Genomic DNA, 18,408 nt, shown 5'->3' with positions numbered 1-18,408 from the left:
CCTCTGGCCCCTGCTGCCTACCCCAGACCTCCATGGCTTCCCATCACCCCCCCTGGGCACCACTGCTTCCCCACCATTGCCCCAAGCTCCATCCTGCAGCCTCACACCCCACATTTATGGGTGCTGTGGCAAGGAGCAGTGTAAGGCTGGCCTTCCTGAAGTCCCGCTGCCCTGGCTGAAGACCAGAGCCTGCTGTCAGAGCCCCAAGGCTGACGTAAGGGGTGCTGACACCCACCCCCAGAGTCCTGAGGCTGAAGACAGGAGGGCAGGGGGAGAAATAGGGTGAAGCCCAGTGCCAGAGCAATTGGGCCTGGCTGAGGATGGGGGAGGCTGAAGCCTGCTCCCAGAGCAACTGGGTGCTGCAGGGAAGGGCTGCAGCTTTGCCCCCTCCCCCATCTCTGCCCAGGAGACTGTTGTGACTGCGTTCCCTCTAATTTTTCCCACCCACATGTGGAATGAATTTTATTACGTGCACCAATATGGAAGTGAAAAGAAAAGGAGTACTTGTGGCACCTTAGAGACTAACAAATTTAAAATGAAGTTGACAGATTTCCACTCTATACGGCTAAATTCAGTGCCTTGCATAATCACAGGTTTCAGAGTAGCAGCCGTGTTAGTCTGTATTCGCAAAAAGAAAAGGAGTACTTGTGGCACCTTAGGGTGCCACAAGTACTCCTTTTCTTTTTGCGAATACAGACTAACACGGCTGCTACTCTGAAACCTGTGATTATGCAAGGCACTGAATTTAGCCGTATAGAGTGGAAATCTGTCAACTTCATTTTAAATTTGTTAGTCTCTAAGGTGCCACAAGTACTCCTTTTCTTTTTGCGAATACAGACTAACACGGCTGCTACTCTGAAACCTGTGAATATGGAAGTGATATGACGCACATCACCTTCATATTGGTGCACATAAAATGTACGTGGTAGGGCTGGGGCTGATGAGGGGTTTAGGGTGCAGGAGGGGGCTCAGGGCTGGGGCAGAGGTGCAGGCTCTGGGGTGGGGCCAGAGATGAGGGGTTTGGGGTGCAGGCTGCCCATGGCGGCGATGGGCACGAGAGGACTGCCCCGAGCCCTTTCTCGCAGCAGCAGCTTGGGGCCATGTGAGAGGTGTCTCTCCCTGGCCATAGCAGCTCTGGCGGGCCTGGGCCTGGGCTCCTCTCTCTGCCTACCTGTGCAGCCCTTGAGAGCCTGCTGAGCAGCCATGCAGCTTACTGGGAACGTAGCTCAGTGGCTGCATTTGAGAAACACAGATTTAGCTGATTTACAGAGTTTAAGGCTAGAAGGGATCATTAGATTATCTAGTCTGATAGTTTGCAAGAGTAAATCTATCACTACAGTCATTTAGCATAAACACTGATGCAGTGGGTCTTTTATACATTTGTACAGCAGCCAGGACAAGTACATCTCTCTCCTAATTGGAGCCTCAAGGTACTATTAGAATGCAAACAGTAGGATCTATAGTAAATCAAGTGAGCAAACTTGTTAAGATGACAGAAGAATTGCTCTAACTTATTAAAATAAATTTTCTTCAAGAAGTTAATAGTAAAATTCTCAGCAAATTTATGTATTCTGTGGTTCTGAAACTTAATATTTTTATTAGCATAACTCTAGCAAGCAGGATTGAGATGAATACATTTACAAGAGTAACTGGGTGAAATGCCCAGGCTTGTTTTATACAGGTTTTGCTAAAATGTCCCTTCTGGCCCTAAAACATAGACCAACAACTCTACTGACACCTTCTGGCCACACAGGGTTTTTTTTCCTTTTAGTAGAAGTACTTTACTGTATCTTTATAAGAAATTCTGTTTTTGCAAAACAGGGCAATAATGGGAAGGGCACTAGGGCAGGGTAATCAAGTATTTCTTACTTCCCTCATCCATGGCATCTACCTGGCACTTCCCCTGCATGGCTGTAGCACATGAGTTTTTTAAGCATATGGACTAGTTACAGGTTACTAGTGAAATCCCATTAACTACTCTCTCTTTTGATTGCACAACACTTCTGGCTATAATATTTTTTTTGGCACGAGAACAACGCTCAAGAGGAGTGCTAATGTCCCAACCCATATGCCCTACATAACAATGGGAGAATTTTCACATTTCAGTATTTCTCATTTTATCACAGCAGTATGTAGATTAAGAGGCACCTAAATGAGAAGATGCAGAGGGCCCATCAAGAATTTATAATGCAGAGTTCCACAATTTATTTCCACTGTAGGACACTGTGAACCTAAAAACTGTAGGTAGCCTAATGCACTATATCCAGTGTTAGGAATGGATACACACTTTTCAGTCTAACAAATGAAGTTAGCAAAGACATGTGGAATTCATGGTTAAAAGCCTGTTACTGAACTGACTGATTATTATAGTTTCCACAGTGGCACAAATGTATAGAACAGTGTAAGCTATGCTCCTTGGCTCAAGGCTCTTATATAGGCCTGGATATTATATTTAAGACAGTTGAACAGCCTTGCATAATGTAGCAGAAGCTGTTTTAAAGTATTACTTTCTTTAGTATTCACCAGTATACCAAATGAGTTTCAGACATGCCCGACTGACAACCCAATTGCTGATTCTCCAGTGCTCACAGGGGAAGGTAGCACTGCCACCCTGTAATTGTCTGCTTAGTGCAGGGGTTCTCACAACACTTCTTTCTGTGGTCTAAGTGTGGCCACCAATCCTTGCTAGTGGCCACTCTGACAATTTTTCCTTAAATACTTGATTAACTTTAGAAAAAACATGTTCAAATCATTGTAATTTATTTACATAAGGTTTTTTGCAAACTCAATAATAAAAATAATGCAGTTCTCTTTTTTTTCCTGGACTTACACAGAATAGAAACACAAATAAGGTGCTTTGCATGTTCTTGTTCCTTTTGTTTTGGCTGCTTTTTTAAAAAAATTAAACTTGCTGGCTAGGAAGTCTGCTGCTGTGAAAAGTCATATTTGTGTTTGTTAATATCACTTTTCAGCAGACTTGCTAGCTAGCTGGGAGGCAGTGAAAAAGTGATATTAACATACAAGTATCACTTTTCACAGCAAATTTACTCAGCCCCAGCAAGTGGAGGAACAAAGTAAACCCTGGATGGGGAGATGGAAAGGGAGGCAATAAGGGCCAGGGGCAATGGAGGGTAGGTGAGGCTAGGGCTGGCACTTGCTGTCACAGGGCTGGGTCCCAGAGCCCAAAGCCCCACAGCTGGAGCCTGCTGCTCACCACTCTAGGGCTGAAGCCAGAAGTCCAAGCCCACCACCCTAGGAAGATGGGGATCTCACTCTGGCTACCTGAGCTTCCAACATTTGTGGCTTGGGGGGGGAGAGAGGAGAGAAAGAAGGACCCAACCCCTGCTGGTGGTCCTAGAGCAGGGGCCACTGCTCCCCCACCCCCCCAAATAATTGCCCAGCAATCTGTGGCTGCAAGAAAAGCCTTTGGTGGCCACATTTGAGAAACGCTGGCTAGTGCGGTCTCTCTCAGTCATGATCTCTTATTCAAAGACATTTTCACAATCCTTTCATTTACCATAAAAAGAGTAAATGTATCTATGATACACCTATGTGATTTGCATGTGCTTGAAGAGGTTGGCAAAAGAAACTGACCTTTATGGGTAAGAGTGTTGTGGGAAGTGGGGAGCAAGCTTCTTTTCTTCGGGTTGCAATAAGATTTAATGCTTCATGACCCAATTGCCTTTTGTCCCCTGGGTTTCATGAATACGTTTTCTCCAACCCCCTGCCAGTTCAGAAACAGTGGCCTTTAACATATACAAGGAGAATCAGGTTAAAATGAGAGGAAATTCATACCTCCTAACTTGCTGAATTCCCAGATCAATCTAATGCAAAGACTTAGACCTGGCATACAATAATGTATGCTGAGTAAACACCAATGAAATTCTCATCAGGGAACAGTTTAGTTGTATTTTAGAATACAATAAGATCTACTAGAGTTTATCCTACAGACCTGGAGCCAGTCCATTAAAAAGGTGTCTTTTGTACAGAGATGATGCAAAAAAAAAAAATCACATCAACACACATCAATTCATATTTTACCACAAATCCAAATGAAAAAAACTCTTTCCACTGCCACATAGAACCACCTTCAACTCCTAAGAAGTTACAAAAATTTTGCATCTCAGGGTTCACACTGAACTCTCAATTCATTAAAATCTCCAAGAGTAAAAAACTGCCAGCCTCAATACACCAAACTCATGTAGTCTCTTTCACAAAATGCTTTTGGGTGTGAACACGAAAAAGCAGCTGGCTAACAGCACACAGCAATGCTGAAGTGAAGACATCTCCAAGTGCATTTCAGCAACTAGGATTAACATCTGTCCCCTGGCCCTTTTTAAGTCACTTGGCATAAAATTAGTGTCACCGAGGAGTCATGACTCCAATTTAAGGGACATTCGTGAGGTCTATGCACCAGATTGTGGCCATGGTTCTGCCCAGAGTCAGAGAAGCACAGTGACCTGGCCTGATTCTGTTTAGCTTGAGAACTGACAGTTCACCCCAAAAGGTGGTAGAAAAAAAGGAACCTGGGATGGGCAAAATTTCCAGAGAACTTGGAGGCAAAACTTGTAAATCTTGTACACACTTGTCAAAGAAGAGTCTCCACATTACACTGTCTTTTATGATTTTATTAAGATCCTTTCATGGGTCACAGTCCACCTTCTCCTTCCAAGTGTTGAAAATCCTACAACAAAAAAACAAAAAACACTTAATGAGAGCACAAATTTCAGTGATCACTGTAAAGTTATTAGTCATCCTGACCTAAAATTATCCTGCTGGTCTGACGCTCCACTGGATTGCAATCCCATTACCAGCCAGGCTACGCATTCATAATACAAGTTAAATCCATTTATTGTTATTTGTGCTACAGTAGCTTCTTGGGGCCCTACCATGTTAGGCACTGCAGTTAACATAACTATCAGCTCCACAGTGCTTTCCACCACTAACAGGTCTAAAACGAGCTCCGTGAGGCAGATTCCTAACATGATTGTGAAAGTAATTGTGGTTTCATCAGTACAAATGGTCCCCTTTACTTTCCTAGCATTATCCACACACTTGTCATTGCCTCTAATCATCTGTCAGATTACAAATTAAGGGACCAAAGTAATCCAAGGAAATCTAACGTGGGCAAGTATACTTCGATTTTACAAATAAAATTCCTGAAGCAGGGATCAAAGATCCAGTGTTTGTTGTATTTGTTTGTAAACTGCTTCAACAGGAGAAAAAATATCAGACGCGTTTGCAGCTATGACTGAACACACACAGGAACAGATCTATTGAGTGAGATTGTATCATTACAGTCACTGAACAGACCTGCACTTTATTGGATAAATCTATGAAGTGTTTGAAATCTTAGAACATGAACTGGTATAAGGAGAAAAGATGGTGGCAAATTTTACAGCCTGTGGCATAGTATAGGTTGTGAATGATACAGGTGCTTTCAGGAAGTTCTGACAGAGAGAGTTGGGTTCATATTACAAGGCAAATTATCCCAAATATACCAGCGGGCAGAAAAGAGTCAGGGTAGAGCACCACTACCGTAATATCATGGGAAACTTTGGGTAAGGATTCCTTAGAAGCATAACTCAGTTTTCACCTTTGCTGGAGTTTCACCTTTAGCGTCTGAGCACTAAGTTTGGAGGCCTCTTTTGCTATAACCCTTCTCGGACGAATAACTCTGAAGTCATCCGTCAAGGACTCTGATTCAAGGGTCCTGAAATCCATGAATTAGAACATAACATGGTACAGGGCACTTGGACAAATACCTCTTTTCAGACTCGTCGTCATATCTTCACTGACGGCTGATGTTACCTGGTTTAATAATGCAGCAACGGTAAGGAGTACACAGTGCTCCACCCACCCCACATCACCTCAAACACTTCACAAAACTAGGTCCTTACCTATTGCCCTTACTTTCCACTCCATCACCCTAGACCTTGCACTGCAACTGACCTTGCAGTCAAAGACTGGGTGCACTTTAGAATGGAGGGAACAAATACAGAGCGACAGGATGGTCGGGAGCTACTGATTGAACAGGTTAGTCAGTGCTTCTTTATAACAGGCCCATGTATTTCTGTACTCAACTTTTAAAAATTTTATTTTACATTTGACAGATTAAGCCACAAATTTGCTAATGCTGATTTTCAAAGCAACATAGGAGCATTATTCCTGAACAGACCAATGGTTTAATGCCCTGCACATGTCCCATTCTGGCCACAGGGCCACACAGAATTCTTTGGAGAAACTCAGACAATGCATCTAACTTTGTTTCTTCCTGACTCCAGCAGAAGATCAATTTCTACCTCAAACCATGAGGCTTGGTAGCCTTACTGTTATCTTTGCTAGAATAAAAACGATCATTTCTGATGGGCATCACACTAGTTTCTACCATTTCAGAGTCACAGAACAAGGTCACTTACCCATTATGCAGTAGGAACTGGCTGAGGCATGGCTGGCTGTTCTGGTTTGCCACCTTTCTGCTCTGAGATAGGTGTGGTGGGTAAGATCTCTTCTTTGGGCTCCACAATGCTGACATGGTCTGGCAGGGGTTTCTTGGGTCCAATCTTCCCACTTGGGTCCCAAGGCAACATAATCTTTACTTTAATACCCAGCACACCTGAAAAAAGTGTGATATTATAACTGTGGTCATTGCATTGAAAGGAGATAAGATGCTCTGTATACACTCAGATGCTGGACTGATACAAGTTCTAAAACATCGCCATGTTTATTCAGTGGGAGCTTCCAACATCCACATAAAACTTACACTTTGGGTAATCTGTACTAGGACTCAGTTATTAATAACAAATTAACAACATGCTTTAGGCGTACAAAGGCATAGAACAAAACTAGTCCAGTAATTTTCCTTTCATCGTTTCATGCACTGCTCTCTCACAAAGTGGGAGCTTTAACCCCAGTTTCCTGTGCTAATTTATAATATTCTCTGTATCCCTTCTCAGACAAATGCCTCTAAATCATCCAATGAACAGGACACTCTGCTAAGGTACCCTAAGACAGTACCAAAGAACATGGCACTGAACAGGCTACACTTACACAAGAAATGTCCTTTCTGACTCGTCATCGTATCATCACTGAAGGGATATCAGGTAAGATAACTGCTCTTATCTCATGTTCTAGGACTGTTTGCTCACATGTGACAATAACTTAGTGACCCGAAGAGTAAAAAATAGTTTGCATCCTTTTTGAAGCTTTAATTATACAAACCTGAAAGACTTTTACATTCTCCCTCATGCTTTTTACCATAGAAAAAAATATCAGGACTATCTAGTCTTGCATTTTGTTTCTGCCAGGAGCCCTGGGATGATTAGAGATCTGGGATGGGAATACTTGGTTTCAGTGGTATTTTATAAACCCAAAGTCATAATTTTATCCCAAATGTTTCTCTGAAACAGGGGTTAAGTAGGTAACTAACACGTTTTGAACAGTGACTTAAAATCTTCTCTTCTCTCAACTACTTAGATTTCAGTCTCACTAATTCCAGTAGCTCTTCAGTCACCTAGGGTATTGCCCACGCTGCTGGTTGAAGTGAGCCTCCCAAGCCCAGGGAGACAGACTTGCGCCAGCAGGGCTCAAGCCCACCAGACCCCTACACTTGAGGGCCCAAGTTCCAGCCTCAGCTGCAATATGCACACTGTTACTTTTAGCGCACTAGCTCAAGTCAGTCTACCCTGGCTGCAGGATTGATTTAAATCAGGGCAATTTAAATAATGATTTATATTACCAAGTGGAAAGCCTGATTAAATCTATTTTAAACAACTTTTCCATTTGTACTTCAGTTCTCTGCTACAGAAAGGTGCACTCTCATTGGTTGATATAACCCTTAATACACATTTATTTACAACTAGAGCCTTTATACTAGATTTGGTACATCTTTTTGCTACCTAGGCAGCTATACAACAACTAACATTTATTTAAGAATGATTTAGTTTCTAGTTTCAGATTCTTATTAACTGTACATTTTTAGTATGTTAGAAAGTAGAGAACGATGTATTGCTTCTTTACTAGATAATGAATTTGTAGCACAATTTGCATCAAGCTACATTAGGATGGTAACTGGAATTTAAATACAGAACAGCATACAACACTTATCAGAATACGTTTCACATTTACAACTAAAATGATTTATTACACAGAGGAATTCACTGTAGTCAGTAAATAGCACTGATTTCAGGTCAGTCAGGGGAAAATTTTCAAGTATGTCTAAGTGAAAGTGGCTGGAGCTTAAGATCCTACTCACCAAGTTTCTTGAAAATGACAGTCCTGTAAGTCACTTTGCCAGTCTCTTGTACATACTAGCACCGCTCCTGGGGCCCCCACAGGATAAAGCCCTTACTATAGTTCATTACCGGTTGTGCCATGTTTATAAAGCATGACCTGAAAAGTTATACGTTTTCCTGGATTTCTTTCTTTATATAGAAAGGCAGCCTTAACTCAACTATAGGCTCATGTATTCAGCATATTTATTTATTTAAAATGTTTTAAGAGATTACAATAAATTTAGGCCTTAAAATATTTTGCATTAAATTCAGATTTCATTTCAAAACAAGATTAAAGTCAAGTGAACTTAAAAAAAATCACTCTTATTTTTAGCCACATGGCCAAGCTTGGAGTTTTACTCATGGCTGCAGTGTAGACACACCCTTGCAGCACAGGTTCTCAACCTGGGATCGCAAGCCAGCTTGCCCTGCCTTTCTTTATGGCTGGATGGGAGAGTCCCAAAACTTTGTTGTCACACTGGATTATTGCACGGAAAAGGCTGAGAACAACTGTTTTAGAGAATCCTCCAACAAAAATGCCACAAACTAACCTCAGTATTTCTGAAGCAAAAATCCTTTCAGGTCTCCTTTACCTCTTGAAGCATAAAAACTCATTTTCCTTTTGCAGCTCACTTTTAAAGTCCATTTCTGATCATCAAGCCTTACACCAAGAGACAGCAGAGTCTAGCTTGCTGGAAAACCTGACTGCCAGTTACTGTGTAAACTTGGGCAAGTCCCACTTCCCCCATCTGCATGATTGGGATAATATTGCCTTACCTCCTCCCAAAGGGATTACAGGAACAATTTATATAGCACTGTGAAAAAAAATGTATATTTTCTGGACTAACGATTAGAAACTTTGAATATAGATGTATGAATATCCAAAGTGACTGACTGACTGATAGGCAATGCTGCTGCAGGAAAACACAACCAGCTGATGTGCTGACCCATAGTACCATACTACTAAGCCCCACTCATAACTTGCTAACTAGGAATTTTACTGGCAACTGAAGACAGTTTAACCTACATTTCCAATTTATTTATATAGGACAAGAGCAGGCGATGCGCCACATTAGACAAAATGTGTGTAAAAGAAGACAGCCCCAGCCTGTAAGGGCTTGATATTTCAAAAAGCAAAACAGCATTACAAGTATCAGTAACTAGCAGCAGTTAGAGCTGAATACTCTGCACACCAGAAAACGCACTGGAATTCTGCGAGTGACCACTCCTGTAGCTGTCAGACAGAGGGAAGCTGCCAAGCAGCAGCAGAATGGCAGCACTTAGGATTGTCTGGTACTAAATGCTAATACAGGGAGCCAGCCAATTGCAAGGGGATACATATTCCAAACACTCACCCTGCCTGAGGAGGACGTGGCGCACAGCTGTATCGACATAGTAGTTTACAGGGTCTCCACTGTGGATCATCAGGCCATCCACAAACTTCATAGACTTGGCTCGCTGGCCTCTGAGTTTACCGGACACCACCACCTCACAACCCTTAGCACCACTCTCCATGATGAAGCGGAGGACACCATAGCAGGCTCTTTGGAGAGTGAAAAGAGCTACTCAGTGGTTGTAGAGAGCACTGTGTACTGCACAAGTAGATATGGCTGTGGAATGTGCCACCTAAACCCTCCATAACCATCAAATTCTGATCCAAAAATCCAGCTCTCGTTAAAGGTAAGTTTCACCAAAGGGGACTGTTGCAGCATTGTCAGCCCCACAGCCTTGTTTACTTTTACGCAATTTTTCTAATAATTTCACTCCAGAGTTTCAAGATTGGGAATTCTGTGCCTGTTTCACCTTATGCTTAGATGTTATGGGCATTGTGCACTGCTCAGCAAAATGGGCTCTGGTTGCAACTACATGTAATTACATAAAAAAAAGCACTGGACAGCCTATTGAGGTGGAAAATTCTGGCTCTCCATCCCTTCTCAGATAAATGCCTCTAAATCATCCAGTGAACAGGACCATCCTGCCAAGGAACCCAAGCACAGCATCACAGAACATGACACTGCAAAGGGTGCACTTAACAGGATACATATCCCTTTTCTGACTCGTCATCGTATCATCACTGAAGGGATCTTAACATGCGAGGTCACAGGTCATTTAAACCACAATTCATTTCCAAGACAGCTTTGTTTGAGACCGAAGTGCCATCTTTATTAGGAATGGTGGGGGTGAAATATTAGCAAACGGGTGTAAATATAAGCTTTTCATGTTTGACTTAGCCTGCACCCTCTTACTAATCCACTCAGAATCCGGGCAAGTTCTATATTAAAACTAACAGCGAATTTTATTGTCAATTCTGACAGCCCTAAACAAATCATGTTTTATTTAATACTTAGTTATGCCATGAGCTATCAACAGCCTTGTGTTTAAACACAACACAGAAATGGCAGTTCAAATAAATTCATTAAAATTTGTTTTAAGTTTGCTGGAGTGTAACAGTGGCTTTTTAAAAAAAAAAAAAAAAAAAAATCTACATTTGAAATAAGGAATCTACCGATGTGCTTTTACCACCTAGAAAGAGTACTTGTGGCACCTTAGCGATTAACAAATTTATTTTTTGCATCCGATGAAGTGAGTTGTAGCTCACGAAAGCTTAGAGATTAACATCGGATGTAACAAATAAATTTGTTAGTCTCCAAGGTGCCACAAGTACTCCTTTTGTTTTTGTGGATACAGACTAATATGGCTGCTACTCTGAAATTTACCACCTAGATAATTAATATTCAGGAAAAATTAGATAATAGCACTTTACAGCTTTATTCTGTCAATCCTAACTTAACCTGCGTACTGCATGCATTAGTCCCAGTCCACAAAACACAGTGGTTAAGGAATTTTCCTCAAAGCCACAGAGCCGGTGTCAGAGCTGGGATCAGAACCCAGAGTGCTCCCAGTCACTTTATTACATCTACAGACCATTTTATGACACTTCTGCACTTACCGACGCACTGCTAAACCTCCCAGAAGTTTGTAACGCAGGGACTCTGCTTGGGCAATAGCACACAGACCTCTTGTGGCCACCTTCTCAGCATAGAGCTACAAAACAAGGAACAAGTGCTCAGAAACAGTTACAACAATGAAGGTTAGCAGATTTCATGCATACAGGTAACAGGAGCCTCAACTGCCCTCTGTGCTCCCCTCTCCTTTGTATCCAGTAACCCACTTAGTTCCTTGATACTTACACACCTGCAGGATCTTTACCCTTAGACAACACATTGTGGCTTTTACCTGCTTTGGTGTTTGCTCCTCATGTTGAGCTGAGACATCCTAGTGATGCTCCATTGAAAACCAAGACACCATTAAGACATGCATGGTGCAGTCCTGGAGGTGCAATCTTCCAGAGGTGTCCAAGTATGGACAGCGCTGGTGATGCATCTGCAGGGTGGCTACGGTATGCTGGGCTGCGCTTGGAGGAGCATCCTACCAGACATGCCCAGCACTCTGGGACAACTGAAAGCTTAATAAAGAGATCACAGTCAGAAAGTGAGGTTGAAAGTGTAATGTCCTAAGCAAAGCACAGGACAAAAAAGTCAACGTGGTACACAGTCACCTGGCAATTTCTCCCACTGAAGTTCAATCAAGCAATTAGCTTTGTGTGATGGGGAAAAGAAAGCTAAGAATCGCATTAACACAGATCCTACCAACAGCAGCATCTCCAACAGTAGCTAGCAGCACAATCTTTAAAGGAAACATGCAGGAAACCCTGTGGTAGGCAACTATGGAATAGCCTCCCAAGAGGAAAAGTTTCTTCCTAAACTCCATCAGATAACAGTTTATGCTCTTACAAATGGCTCCCGTTTTACAGTCCTTGCAAACTGTGTTTTAATTCTTATTGCTGTTCTCTGGATGCTGTTATCCATCACAATTTAGGCCTCAAAGGTACCTTGTGTCAACAAGTTTCACAAATTAGTTACAATAATCAACAGCAGTGGTTCTCAAACTTTTGTACTGGTGACCCCTTTCACATAACAAGCCTTCGAGTGCAACCCCCCCTTAAATATATAAAAAAAGTGTTTTTAATGCATAACACCATTATAAATGCTGGAGGCAAAGTGGGGTTTGGGGTGGAGGCTGATACCTTGCAACCTCCTGAGGGGTCCCAACCCCCAGTTTGAGAACCACTGATCAACAGAAACCATCAGTTTTGCATGAAGTAAAAGACAAGAACCAGTAGCATTAGCTAACAAGGATCCATGCTACCTCAAACCTGCTACAGGTTATAATACATTCCCCATTTTTGGTCTTCTAGCACCAATGCATCTCCATCGGTGGAGAGAAAAAGTGAAAATCTAATGCCTCATATCCAATACTATTAAATCTTACTTGTGATGACTGTTGATAACACATATGCAGACAGATGTGACTTTTAAATTGTTGTCACATTAAATTAATGCCTTTTCTAAACCTGATGTAATTAAAAGCAACAGCAAGGCTCATTTTAAGGTATCATCAGAAAATGAGACAATAAAAAGAGAAAAGCCACTTACCTCAACGCTTCCTTCAGGAAAGCCAAACCTCTTCTGTACAACTGCAGTCAGCTCACGGATTCGGCGCCCCTTCTCACCAAGAACGTTTTGCGTTCTGAATAAAGTAAATATGGTTATTGGAATCTACAGCTGGGAAGTAAAACCTATTTGAGGATTCAATTTTTTCTCCATGCCAATGTACCAGTCTTACTACAGTATATTACTGTGCCAAGTCTAATTTTAAATGACCGACTAAATAGGGATTGCAATCATTCTCAGAGACGATTCCACAATTTACCCTCATCACTAGGCAGTTTCCCCTAACATATGGGCATTTATTCAGTATTTCGTAATTTCATTCACAATTTCTGGTTACCATCTTTCCAAAGAAATACGGTCATGTATAGCAGGATTATACACCAGTGTCACATATTTTGGCTACTGACGAATGCTGTGAAAGAATAAGGAGCAAGTTTCAATTACCTGGTAGCAAGGATGATAATTTCAGTCCTGGTTGGAGTAACTCGGACCTCTACTCCAGAGTATCCATCTTCAGCCAACTCCCGAGTCAGAAACTCATTTAGCTCAGCTTTGAAGATACCATCAGCAACAAACTAAAACAGAAAACAGAACAAGTCAAACTATGTTTAACAGTTCACAAATAAGTTTTCCAAGTAAAGTTTCATTGCTGGTTGAAGGTGGTGGCTGAACAGCCTGAGTATACATTTATCTTCACAGAGAGCAGCAAAGACACTCCTTATGCAAGGCCAAATTTGCCTCAACCCTGCTTTAGGGACTACACTTCTAATGTCAGTGTAATCCCTTAACCAATGATCAGACCAAGACTTCAAACAAATCCAGCTAAAACCAAGCTCAAAACTAGCTGATAAAACCATGCTTTCCTAGCCAGTGTGAATTTTAAGAAGTTAATTATTTCAGACTACCCCCAATCAATAAGTAGTTTTACTGCTTCAGCCCAGACCCTGATCACGAAAACACCTGACAGCAAACATTACACCTGGTTATAAGTTTGGCACGACTGGATCCCTACTTTGCATCTTTCAGAGTAGCAGCCGTGTTAGTCTGTATTTGCAAAAAGAAAAGGAGGACTTGTGGCACCTTAGAGACTAACACATTTATTAGAGCATCAGCTTTCGTGAGCTACAGCTCACTTCATCCGATGCATAAATTTGTTAGTCTCTAAGGTGCCACAAGGACTCCTTTTCTTTTTTACTTTGCGTCTGTGTTAGTTATGGGACATTGGAGGGTTTCACACCAGGTTACTCGCCCTGGGGTGACCAGGACCGCAACCCTACATTTCTCCACTTCTGATAAAGGCCGCAGCCCAAACTCGCTGGAAATCGGAGTTTTACTCTGCCAGCGCCAGGGCCCCCGCTTTATGAAACGGCTTCTGGCTGTTCTGCCTCAGGGCGGAAAGAGGGAAAGATTTATACGCTCTGACATTACACCGGCCCTCGCCCCAAAGGGTCTGAAACCCGCTTCCCCAACGCGGGGACCCAGGGCCCTGGGCTCTGCGCCAGGGGGAACGAGCGGCTGCTTTCAGCCACGCGGGCGGCAACTCTCCCGCCGCCAGCCCCGCCCGGGCTCCGCGCCCGGCCCCGGGAGCCGCCATGTTGCGCCCGGCCGGGCCCGGCCTTTCATCCGTCTCCATCCGCCCCCCACCGCCGCCTCGGCAGCCCCGCCCCGCCGCCCGGGCCCTGCCGGGCGCTGCCGGCTCCCAGCCCGCCCGCTATGGCCGGGCGCGGCGGCCGCCCGCGCTCACCTTGCGCTTCTTGGAGATCTGCACCGCCATCTTGCGTCGCGCCGCCCCGGCGAAAGGAAGAAGCCCCCCCGCCCGGGGGAGGATATAAGGTCCTGTGGCCACTTGCCATTGGGCCGCGGCCGGTCACGTGGGCTCGCAGGGGCGGGCGGGAAATGTAGTCTTCCTCAGGGACACGCCCCCCCCCCTCCCGCCGTGCTCCGAGGGCAGGGGGTCAGGGCTCGTTACGCTCGCGCTGGTACCACGCTCCCTATGGACAGGCGTGGGTCTTCCAGGGCAAAGCACCGTGTGGACGCTCTTATTCCAGATTAATGGTGGGGCTGCAATGTAAAGTGAAGTTGACGTAAATTACCATGCACCGACCTATCGAGGCACCCAGATGCATCGACATGCACACGCCTTCCCGGCCGGCACCTAAGGGCTCCGAGACAGCGACACAGTAACCCCACCTCCCTGAGCGGCACGAAGCCATGGTGTGCTACTGAGCGCGGCGCAGGGCACGTGTTGACCTAACTGTCCTCCAGCACTTTGTGAACTCCAGGGCCCAGGGGTCACGGACAACAGAAGCCCCCCTACCCTTGAAACACGCCCCCCCACCACCCACACATCACTGAAATGTCTTTTCCCTAGCAAGCATATCTTAGCAGCTCTCTCTTCTCATGTGTGACTGCTCAGCCAACCATGCCAGCTCCACCCACTAGACATGCTCCGACCCGGTGTAGACAAGAGATAGTAGATTGCTTGGGTCTGTGGGGAGAAGAGGCCATGCTGGGACAGCTCCAGACCAGCATCAGCAACATGGACATCTACACGCATATTGCACGAGGGAGGCAGACAAAGGGGTATGATGGACTAGCGGCATTGCCACGTGAACACGAAGGAACTGCAGCAGACGTACCACAAGGGCCGGGAGCCCCATAATCGATTGTCTGGGGCTCAGACTCCAATCTTCTTTTACAATGACCTGCATGCCGTACCTGGCAGAAACTCCCCCAGCACCCCACAGATCACCATGGATACCTCAGCAGAACCTGAGATAGAGACCTCTACTAGGTACAGCAAGGAGGAGGAGGAGGATGGAGATACAGTAGGGTGACCAGGTGTCCAGATTTTGAGCGGAACACCTGGTTGAAAAGGGAGCCTGACGGCTCCAGTCAGCACCACCACCTGGACCGTTAAAAGTCTGGTTGGCGGTACTGCAGTGCTAAGGCAGGCTAGTCCCTACCTGTCCTGGCTGGCACTGCACCCCGGCTCCTAGGCAGAGGGGCCACTGGGCTCCACGCATTACCCCCTCCCCGAGCACCAGCTTCGTACTCCCATTCGCCAGGAACAGATGGCACCAGGCAAACATGGATGAGCATGATGAAGGGGATGTGGGTAAGTGTGCGCATGCATTTTTTCTTACAATGTTTAAATTTAAGATGGTGCCCAGTCCATGCATAAGTTAACAACTCAGCTATCAACTTAGGCAGGGATGGGGGGCATGTGGAGCAGTGTGTTCGCGTACATGAGAAAACTCAATGAAACTTTCATGGAGATACTTTGCAGTCCTCTTCACAAGGTTTCTCGGGATGACTGCCTTATTTCTTCCTCTGTGGTAGGACACTTTCCCACACCTCTCTGCCCTGAGTTTGGCTGGCATCATTGCAGTAAAACAGGCTAGGAGCATGTGGGCCTGAGTGGCTTTGAGACACCAGTAGCAGCTGTGCTTTCTGTGTCTTTGTGATCCTCAGGAGTGAGATATCAGCTAAAACCACCACCACCAGCATTAAATAGTGCCAGTGTTCAGTGCCATTCCCTGTACTTATATTGTTTCATGCAACCAAAGTTCCTTCCCACCCCTTGTCCCATACTCACTATAGCCAGGGCTGGAGAGTGGTGCTCTGCAGGGGCATTCCGATCCGAAGCTGAAATGTCAATACACGTGTCTTATTAAAAGGTGTGATGGGAATAAAGGAAGGAAATTTTGAAACGTATCTTTCCCTTTCCACTGTGACTGTAAATGCAGTAATACATCTGTCCCCTTTTATCAGCAGCTGCTGTCATTGCAGCCTTCAGGGATGCCCCCTCCACACCCACAGAATGCCTCACCATGATGAGGAGGAGAAAGAAGAGGACTAAGGAGGGAGGCCGTGTCCAGTGAGATCCTGCAAGCCAGTTCTGTATCAGATCACAAAGAAAGGGCCTGGAGGCATGGGCCATGGGTTATGGAGGCTGGGGGAGGCCAAGCCCCCCCCAACCCTCCACTAATGCTCCCCGCCACAGCCATAGGGCCAAGCCGCAGCAAGGTTCAGCAGTCCTCTGGGTGGCCTGGGCTCAGGACTGCTCTGGGCACCGGCAGGCTGGCTCAGGTTCAGGGCAGTTCCAGTGGACCGGCCGGAGCTCGGGGCTAGTCTGGGCGCCGGCGGGCCAGCCGGGGTCAGGTCTGCTCTGGGTGCTGGTGGTCTGGCCCGGGCTTGGGGCTACTACACAGATGGGCTGGCCTGGGTTCAGGGCTGCACCAGCCAGCTAGCTGGCGAGAGCTGGGGGAGGGCAGGGCCTCAGGCGGAAGGGACAGAACAGGGGGCTAGCCTCCCCAAGTGGGGGGGGTGTACTCGTCGCCCATGCGTGGAGCACTAACATGGCCAACAGCAGGAAGAAGGAAAGATTGGACAGGAGAAAGGTGCAGGAAAAGGAGAGGGAGATGCACTAGGACACAATGGGGCTTCTCAGGCAACAAACAAATGCTGCACACCTGAGTTGACCTACAGGTCCAGAAATCCTAGAACTCCCCACCCTTTGCAGTTATTGGAGAACTCCATGGTGGCAGCTCCCTACTCTCTTCAACATTCCACATGTTACCCCTATCCCTCCACGCCAGGAGAAGGACAGGAAAACCCCGGGCTGGCCTTACTATGAGGCGAACTGAGGCAGCCGGCTGCATCAGGTGCCAGACTGTGGGGGAGGTGCCACCAAGACCCAGAGTGTAGAAAATTGTGTCTGCTGCTGGTGCATATGTATTCTCTCTGCTCTAGATGCAGAGATAGTGGAGCGCTGTTCTGGAGGAAGGAGGGCACAAGAAACATAACAAGCAGGCAGGAGAAAAGGTAAGAGTGAACAAGAGAAAGCAGCAGGAGCTGCAAGGAGAGAGAGGAGGAGGAGCCTCTTGTGTACCTCTCTCGCACCCCCAGGAGCCTGGACTGATTAACACCAGCTTCTCAGTGAGCTTCCTGTTTCCTGCTGCTTCCCTGAACTCACTTGAGGAGAACAGGTTTCAGAGTAGCAGCCGTGTTAGTCTGTATTCGCAAAAAGAAAAGGAGTACTTGTGGCACCTTAGAGACTAACATTTATTAGAGCATAAGCTTTCGTGAGCTACAGCTCACTTCATTGGATGCATTTGGTGGAAAAAACAGAGGAGAGATTTATATACACACACACAGAGAAGATGAAACAATGGGATCCGATGAAGTGAGCTGTAGCTCACGAAAGCTTATGCTCTAATAAATTTGTTAGTCTCTAAGGTGCCACAAGTACTCCTTTTCTTTTTGAGGAGAACAGGCAGTCAACTGTAGTAGTAGGAGCCAGTTAGGCCCTTAAGAAGCTGATATCTTCCCTCACTCAGGTCCTGCTACTAGCCTGGTTATTTGTCTCCTTCAACTGAGTGTTGAGATCCTCTATAGCTGGCACAGAGCACCAGTCATGAGTGAAAGAAGAAAACGTCCCTCTGCGGCAGCATTCAGAAAAAGAAAGAAAGCAAAGGAAGCTTTTCTATCTAAGCAGGAAGGAGCTTTCCTGAGATACACAGATACAAATGTTCATGGTGAGCCTTCTGGCCCCAGTGAGGATGTGAGTGGTGAGGAGGTGCCTGATCTTCCAGTTAGTCAGAGTGCAGGTGACCTGG

The 18,408-nt window shown here is 45.3% G+C and overlaps 1 protein-coding gene and 2 non-coding genes across 5 annotated transcripts; all 3 read right to left on the bottom strand.

Moving 5' to 3' along the window:
- Window positions 1-4,613: 4,613 nt before the first annotated feature.
- Window positions 4,614-14,652, bottom strand: RPS3 (ribosomal protein S3). 3 transcript variants are annotated; one of them, XR_006277549.1, is made up of 8 exons: window positions 14,532-14,582; window positions 13,232-13,362; window positions 12,770-12,863; window positions 11,224-11,318; window positions 9,629-9,816; window positions 6,419-6,616; window positions 5,901-5,976; window positions 4,614-4,684 (listed from the first exon to the last, which is right to left on the bottom strand). XR_006277549.1 is itself a non-coding variant. In XM_038417444.2 (7 exons), exons 1-6 carry the CDS (start codon window positions 14,559-14,561, stop codon window positions 6,423-6,425), a joined length of 732 nt encoding a protein of 243 aa, XP_038273372.1. In that variant the 5' UTR covers window positions 14,562-14,652; the 3' UTR covers window positions 4,614-4,684; window positions 6,420-6,422. The 3 variants fall into 3 exon arrangements, 2 of the variants coding, with proteins under 2 accessions (XP_038273372.1, XP_043359982.1); XM_038417444.2 differs by lacking the exon at window positions 5,901-5,976 and having other exon boundaries at window positions 6,420-6,616; window positions 14,532-14,652; XM_043504047.1 differs by lacking the exons at window positions 4,614-4,684; window positions 5,901-5,976 and adding an exon at window positions 5,373-5,713 and having other exon boundaries at window positions 6,420-6,616.
- Window positions 6,948-7,094, bottom strand: LOC119850281. The gene has a single exon (XR_005290806.1). It is a non-coding gene; the product is annotated as a small nucleolar RNA SNORD15 (small nucleolar RNA).
- Window positions 10,203-10,353, bottom strand: LOC119850282. The gene has a single exon (XR_005290807.1). It is a non-coding gene; the product is annotated as a small nucleolar RNA SNORD15 (small nucleolar RNA).
- Window positions 14,653-18,408: the final 3,756 nt, after the last annotated feature.

This window comes from Dermochelys coriacea, chromosome 1, assembly GCF_009764565.3.
Source record: "Dermochelys coriacea isolate rDerCor1 chromosome 1, rDerCor1.pri.v4, whole genome shotgun sequence".
In the NCBI taxonomy this organism is placed as follows: Eukaryota; Metazoa; Chordata; order Testudines; family Dermochelyidae; genus Dermochelys; species Dermochelys coriacea.
Note: the sequence above shows the minus strand (reverse complement) of the source record. Positions and strands in the feature narration are given on the sequence as shown.